We start from the raw sequence: 8,216 nt of genomic DNA, 5'->3' as shown, positions 1-8,216 counted from the left end.
TCCGAGAGAGAGAACGAGGTGCCTGAAGTCTGAATCTCACCTTTAAAACCAACTCTTAATGCAGGGACAGGTGGGAACTTTAGTTACTATTTGGAATATTTAAAAATTAACCAGTGCTGTAATTCTGGTTCGATCCTGTCTGCCAATTAAAAGGGGAAATGTTTGTATGGTTCCGGATGTATATATTTCTCCCTATGGAATTATTGTCCCAATAAGGAATGGTAAGCCCAACAACCGCGCTCTCACTTTATACTCGGTTCTAAACATCGGTTAATATTTGGCTCTCCCAGCAATGTGCTCATTGAGTGCCGGTCTCCCGTTAGGTTTCTGTGTGTATTGTTTTTCACTGAAGCCAGACCTTCTCTATATTGAAACACTGATGTGAATATTCGCTAACAGCAAGCACGCTGCAGTGTTTGTGGATCTAGATTTCTACATGTTCGACAGACAGTTTACTGAAAATGGCTAAATAGTAAGCAAACCTTTCACAGATAAAGTGGATGGCTCTGAAAAGAGCCTTTGGGTTATTAGATTGAATCTTGTGCACTTTACTTGCTCTTGGAGCTGGCAGTGCTGGTTTTCTTGGGCAGCAGCACCACCTAGATATTAGGCAGCACTCCGCCCTGAGCGATGGTCACCCCTCCCAGCAGCTTCTTGAGCTCCTCGTCATTGCGGATGGCCAGCTGCAGGTGTCTGGGGATGAAGCGGGTCTTCTTCTTGTCCCGGGCCGCGTTGCCGGCCAGTTCCAGGATTTCAGCGGTCAGATACTCGAGCACAGCTGCCAAGTAGACCAGGGCTCCGGCACCCACATGCTCAGCGTAGTTGCCCTTCCGCAGGAGTCTGTGAACACGGCCCACAGGGAACTGCAGTCCGGCACGGGATGAGCGAGACTTTGCCTTGGCCCGAGCTTTACCGCTGCTTTTTCCTCTTCCAGACATTTCCACAATCAATACGGTGAGAGAAAGAATGAAAATCTCCTCCCTCATCTGCCCTTCTTATACCTTCTGGAGGAATGCAGACAGCAAACTTGTGATTGGTCGCTCTGTGGTGAATTTCATTGGTGTTTTCCGGTGACCAATCACAGTCTGTTTTCCACCAATGAAAAGAGGGTGGAAATAACTGTTCTCAACAGTGAGACCGCCAATGATTTTTTAATTTCAAAAAGCCCACCAATATTTTACTAAACCAGCGAATTAAGTTAATAAATTCACTATTAGCTAAAGATTTCCAGACCTTTTTTTATTCCTTTTGTCTTATTCCATCTCTCCATTGCAAATTCTAGGCTATTACAATCAGGATTAATTCCGGGTTCAATTTCAAACTGTATCGGGCGGGAATCAATTTGCATTGATTCTGTAACGGGACACATTCCAGCTCAATCTTTGTAAAAGTGAGGATTCACAGATTATCGATCGATGCTTTGCACAGGCACTGCTGCGGCAGTGATACTGGAACAGGGAGTCCTTCTGTAAGAAGGGAAGAGGGACAGAGGGTTCAAATTGCCCCCGTTCTGGTCTCTGTACGAACTATCATTCTGGGTTGTTGCACTGCAGGAAATCTCAGGTTAACAAATGGGTTGACTCCCAACTGGCATTATAAACAAAATTAAAAGGTCTTAACAGAGAACGAAGTGACTGAAATCCAAGTCTCATCCCTAAAACAAGCTTTTAATTCATCCGGTCTGAGAGTAAAGACAATGAACGACAATGGACCATGCTTGTAGTTTACTGGGAAGGAAATTCAACAGCGACACTCAGGTCGAAACGGACTATGAAACTGCTTATCTGAGAATTCCAAAATAAATCTGCATCCGGAACTTAAAAAAATGATCTCAAAAACATTTCATCAGGAAATAATTGCAGTAAACTGAGAAAAATAGCAGCAAATTGTGTCGAAAGAGACACGGGTTTGAGTAGCTCTTTTGGAGAGGTTGTGGGTGGCTCTTAAAAGAGCCGTTGATTTTTGGGTTTGTTCTTTCAGGACAGCGTGGAGTTTTATTTGGAGCTGGTGTATTTGGTCACCGCCTTTGTCCCTTCTGACACGGCGTGCTTGACCAGCTCCCCGGGCAGCAGCAGGCGCACAGCGGTCTGGATCTCCCGGGAGCTGATGGTGTGCCGCTTGTTGTAATGGGCCAGGCGGGAAGCCTCACCCACGATGCGCTCGAAAATATCATTCACAAACGAGTTCAGGATGCTCATGGCCTTGGAGGAGATGCCGGTGTTGGGGTGAACCTGCTTCATCACTTTGTAGGTGTAGATGGAGCAACTCTCCTTCCTCGGCTTTCTGCGCTTCTTGCAGCCCTTTGCTGCTGGTTTAGTGACGGTTTTCTTGGCACCCTTCTTGGCCACTGTTTTCTTTTCGTCAACCATTCTCAAACTCGATTTCGGATGCATAATGACGCAATCCCGCTCCGGGCCCGGCTTCAATAGGCTGCCCCCACAGCCCTATGCTAATGAGGGATGGGTGAAGGCAATGATTATGATTGGCTGGTTAGAAATGATGTCAGTTTCCATTGTTCTGCATCTCTCTGATTGGATACATAAAGAAACCAATCAGATTGCGTGTTTGCCACCAGCGCGCCCCCTGCAGTCAGAAAGGTCATCCCAAGAGCAGAGGGAGATTCATCTCCCCATTCACCAATTCCCACACCATTATGCAATGCCCCAAGCATATCAGACGGGACAGCAATTTAGATGTACTTCCTCCAAACGGTGCACCATATTCACGCCTTGCGGTGTGGTCCCCGCCACATTAGTTCAGTATCTGCCAGTCTCGAGTAATTTGTGTGTGGGAGAATAGTTCTGTATTACTCAATCTCTGGTGATTTGTGTAATTGTGGGAATCATTTTCAATCTCACTCTCTGTTACAGTATGTGAGTGTGGGATCCATTCGTTTCCTGTCCTTCACTGATATCATGCATCAGGGTGGGATTCCATCTGTATCCGTCAAAATCTGGTACCATGTGTCAGTGTTTGGATTCATTCAGAATCTGTCATTCTCTGGTAATGTACGTGTGCGATGTTAATTCTGTATCTGTCTGTCACTGGGATGTGCGAGTCTGAGATTTATTCTGTATCTGTCAGTCTCTGGTACTGAGTGTGAGTGTGGGAATCATTCTGTATCTGTCAGTCTCTGGTACTGTATGTAAGTGTCGGATTAGTTCTGAATCAGTCTGTCTCTCGCACTGTTTTTCAGCGAAGGATTCTGCATGAATATGCTACACACTCGGTTTTTGAAAGTGGGATTCGTACTGCATCTATCAGTCTCTGCTACTTGATGTTAGTTTGAGATTCATACATTTCAGCTAGTTTCTGGTACTGTATCTGAGTGTGGGGCTGAATCTATCTGTAATCAATTGTACTGCATGTGATTGTGTAGTCATTCTGTATCTGCCAGGCCCTCTGATGCTCTGTGTTACTGTGAGATTCATTCTCTGTCTGTGAGTCTCTGATGAGAGAGTGTGGGTTTTATTCTGCATCTTGCAATTTCTGTTCTGTGAGAATTGTTTTTATGCTATTTCTGTCAGCCTTTGGTTTGTGAATGTGGGTTTCAGTCTGTGTCTGTCAATGGTATTTGAATGCATTTTTTATTTTCTATCTATTAGTGTCTGAAGTGTGAGTGTGGGTTTTATGCTACCACTGGCTGTTTCTGATCAGTGATTGTGAGATTTACTCTGCATCAATCAGTCTCTGGTTTGTGAATGTGGGTTCTATTCTGTCGATCTCTAGTATGCTAGTACTGGTTTTAATCAGTGCCAGTCAGTTTCTGATACATGAGTGTGGGGTTTCCTTTCTAACTGTCAATTTCTGCTATGGAAGAAAAGGTTCACTCCGAATCTGTAAGGTTCTGGTTCGTGGGTGTGGTTTTTCTTCTTTATCTGTTAGTCTCTGCTGGGTCGTTCTACAGAAACGGTGGCATTTGGAATTGCAAGATGTCTTGAAATATATTTCATTTTACATAATCAAAACTTATTGTACAATATTAATTAACCTCTTAGCTTTATCAATCCACAAAAATGAAAGCTTAATGTATTTTAATTATTTTTATACATTCACTCAAAGAATGCTTGTGCCGTCTTTTTGTCATTGGTGTTACGTATACCTTAAACAAAATTAAAGGCTTATCACAATGCTATTTCTCAATTCAATCTGCACATATACTGAAAGACAGAGTAGGTTGATAATAATTTAAAGAAAAGTTTTGATTATTTATTTATTTATTATAATCAGGTATGTGTAAAGTTACATTGAGTGACATTTTTTCATTTGCGCCATCATGTTTTTGCTATAATATCAACAATAACTGAAGGACAGTCATCAAAATTGAATGATACTATCTGTAAACTGCTAACTCATGAATAAAGCAACAATCAACAAACACAAAATTATTATAATGTCAAAAATGACACCTTTGCTATCATATCACTGAAAAAAACATGCAGTAACACCAGTGACACAATACAACACCAATGACTTGACCCCAGACTATTTCAAACAACTCAATGAATTTATTACATTTCATCTAACTAATGTGCCATTTTTTTCAGTTAACTCATTTACAGCACTGAGAGATTCATATAATTTGAGTAATAACATAAAAAAACTTAGCCAAAGCACTTTAAGACCAAAGAGGAGCACATTAAAGAGAGCACATTAAAACCAAGACCAAGAATGATTGTGTCTGAACATTGTCATCAACATCGTAGTCAACATCACCATTTTCATAGAAACTCATAAAACATGTAGCCTAGTTCTATCCTGATTGAGCCAGATATAAAACATACTCATTAGAACACAAGTAAACAAAGTAATCTGTCTTTATATCAACTTTAGGCTTCCAGCACCTGGTTTTCGACTTGTGGTCACACATCCAGCTGCCCCTTCAAATATGTCCAGATCTTCTGGTCAACCTGAACTGATCGTTTGTTCACAGGAACTGGCTCTGGCATGAAACACATTATCTGGTCGTCCCCATACCAGTTTACGTCATCTCTTGGGCTTGGCCAGAAAAACCTGTTCACGCCATTCCTGTGCATGCACTTGACTTTTATGTTGTGCTCTTCCACCTCCAGTATAATGCCAGGGTATGGCTAGTCATCATACCTCACAATACATCACTGCCCGCTATGGTGAGTCTCAATGACATCAGGTCAGTGTGGTTGTTGTGGAGCAGAGTGATCACGTCCTGTAGGCGGCACAGCTCCTACAATGATTTCTTGGAGACTGTAACATGGGCAATCCCACACACCCTCTGCTGCGTGGCAGAAACAACTGATGTCTCTGTATTTGAGGATGCCAGGTGTGATGCTCAAAACTTGATGCATTTTCATGGTCCCCTTTATTGCCACAAGAGGCACCTCCAGCATTTTCTGTGCTTTAGTCTCAACATCTTCCTCGCTTACATAGAACAGTTTCACCTGCGTTCCAGAGTCCTTTAACTCCTGGAAGAAAGGGAGTGCATCTGGGATATCCCTTCCCTGATGGACCAAGATGTCGGCTGAGCTCTTTAATGCACCCCCCACCCCATCCGGAGCACCCTTCCCATGGCTTGCCTCAAAGAAGTTCCAAGTGGTTTTGGGGAAGCTCTTCTGGTGAGGTTCTGAGCAAATCATGTAGAAATTGCCCTTCTGCTTGTATTGGGTGGCAGGGCCATCGCTGAAGAAATGAAGGTTCTGGACTTCAGGGCACCGATTTTTCACCATCTCCAGGATGGGGTCAAGATGAGCCCATATAGCCACTGGGTCGTGCCTTCTACTTGGGGAGATCGTACTAAAGGGCATGGGGGACTGGTTCTGCACATAGAGAACACCAGTGTGGAGGGTCACTTGTTGATGTGACCCCCCAAAGTGCACAGACTGGATTTCATTTGCATACTTGCAAGTGTAGTTTTCACTAAAATCTATGTGTATAAGGCAGTCCTTGGAGGTCAGGTTCTCTCTTAGATTTCTGTAAGCATTGTACTGCCAACGGATGTTGAAGATGTGTCTGCGGAACTTAAAGAGCCTATCTTGAAAATGGGTAGCAAGCTCATCCTCTGTTATTGGCACATCTTTCTTGACAGTGATTGTTCTTCTCTTCTCAGACTCTTCACCTGGTTTGGAATGGTCAATCTTCTCCAGACACCACTGGGTTAAAGTTACCAGTGTATTTGATGTTGATTCGGTGAGGGGATATGCGGTGCGTTCACATTCTTGGCATTCACCATAGGCACATGACTTTGAGTTGTTGCAGACGGTGCTGTCAGCCATTTCATCCAGGTTTTTACACTCTGAGAGCCCAAGTTTGTACAGTGTATCTGCCATAAACTGAAGATTTTCATGAGTCTTGCACTGACATGTTTCTCTGTCCCGCTCATTTGGTGTCACAACCCAAAAGGGTCTCTGCCTGCAGAAGAAGGCATAAGAAATCTGTTCTCCATGCTCAGCAACAAATCTCTTGTGGAGGTTGAGCAGGGAGTCACAGAGTAACCTCCTCTGTTTCTTCACCTTCTGGAGAGTGATTGTGTTCTTCTTTCCTGTGGTCAGTCTGCTGATAACTTTTGTTGAACCTTTTATAAAAGCTCATTTACACAAAAACGTCACTGGTGTTACTGATTGTCATTGGTGTTACCAGGAGGAGTAGCAACACCAATGATGGTAACACCAATGACAATTTGCAGAAAAAATGTTTTTTACAAAATGGACGCCACCTTACCTCAGACCACATGTCTTCAATCATGTTAAAATCATTCAAATATCTAATTTAATCAATTTCTATGATCAATTTCTCATTTCCCTTCCTACGAAATGACTAACACCAATGACATACTTAAAAGCCTCGCATTAAATTATCAACTAAATCATCAAATTTATAACAAATGTAGAGAGACAGCAGACTCACCAGGTGCCTCTGTTGGTCGCACTTCCTCCAATGACCTCTTGAACCAGGAAGTACTTCCAAAAGTCATTGCATTTTTTCAAAATAGTGTGTTTTGTGAAACAGTAACACCAATGACATAACATGGGGTTACCGCTATTACCGTTGTATTATTTACAATATTTAGTTGGTATTTTAGTTTTTTTAGGTTTCCACTCCATAAATGTGACATTTGTGTTTACTTAATGACATTTAAAGTAGGAGAAAAATATATTTTTAAACTCAGAATATGTCTCTAAACTTCCATACATGATCTGAGTGACAAGCAAATTGCTTGCACTTGGTATTTTATATAAATTATAAAAAACAAGCATTGCTCATTACATGACTCAAATATGTTTTATTATTAAAAGAACAGTGTATATTTATCAAAAATATATATTACATGTGATCATTAAGTTCATTTAAAGTATTTTGCTTGCTGCAAAGGTGAGAGACAGGAATGCCACCGTTTCTGTAGAATGACCCTGCTATGTGAGTGTCTTTTTCACTCTCTTCTTTTTCTGTTATGCAAAGGTGTGTTTTATTAAGTACCTGTCAGCTTCTGGTATGTGAGTGTGGTATTTTTCTGTATCAGTCAGTCACAGGTGAACGAGTGTTTGATTATTTGTCTCTGTCAGTTTCTGGTATCAGTGTGTGCATATTTCTTTGTACCTGTCAGTGTGTGGATTGTGAGGACGGACATTATTCTGTACATTTTGGTTTCTTGTATGTGTGAGTAGGTTGTATTCTTTACTTTTTAGTTTCTGTTGTATGTGTGAGGATTTGAATTAATACCTGCTTGTTTCTGGGATGTGAGTGTGAGATTTACTCTGTGTCTGTTAGTCTCTGGTATGTGAATGTGGGACTTACACTTTATCTCACAGTCTTTTGTGTGTGAGTGTGGGTTTTACTCTGTATATGTCACACTCTGGGATGTGAGTGTGGGTTTTACTCTGTAAATGATATACTCTGGGATGTGAGTGTGGGTTTTACTCTGTAAATGTTATACTCTGGGATGTGAGTGTGGGTTTTACTCTGTAAATGTCATAATCTGGGATGTGTGGTGGGGGGTTTACTCTGTATATGTCATAATCTGGGAGGTGTGGTGGGGCGTTTACCCTGTATCAGTCATATTCTGGGATGTGAGTGTGCTTTTTTCTCTGTATCTGTCATACTCTGGGATGTGTTTGTGGGTTTTGCTCAGTATCTGTCATACTCTGGGATTTGTGTGTGGGTTTTACACTATATCTGTCATACTCTGGGATGTGTGTACGCGTTTTACTCTGTATTTGTTAGTCTTTGGTGTGCAAGGGTGGATT

At 42.0% G+C, this 8,216-nt stretch overlaps 1 protein-coding gene and 1 pseudogene across 1 annotated transcript; both read right to left on the bottom strand.

Annotated features, from left to right (window-relative positions):
• Nucleotides 1-548: 548 nt before the first annotated feature.
• Nucleotides 549-938, bottom strand: LOC147098401 (histone H2A-like; annotated as a pseudogene).
• Nucleotides 939-1,994: 1,056 nt separating this feature from the next.
• On the bottom strand, nt 1,995-2,369 carry LOC147098400 (histone H2B 1/2-like). The gene has a single exon (XM_085970039.1). The coding sequence runs from the start codon at nt 2,367-2,369 to the stop codon at nt 1,995-1,997; it is 375 nt and encodes a 124-aa protein (XP_085826165.1).
• Between the last annotated feature and the right edge of the window lie 5,847 nt (nt 2,370-8,216).

The sequence above is a fragment of the Somniosus microcephalus genome, chromosome 29 (genome assembly GCF_052327205.1).
Source record: "Somniosus microcephalus isolate GS21.2 chromosome 29, FLI_Smic_1.0, whole genome shotgun sequence".
Classification (NCBI taxonomy): domain Eukaryota; kingdom Metazoa; phylum Chordata; class Chondrichthyes; order Squaliformes; family Somniosidae; genus Somniosus; species Somniosus microcephalus.
This window is presented reverse-complemented; position numbering and strand designations above follow the sequence as displayed.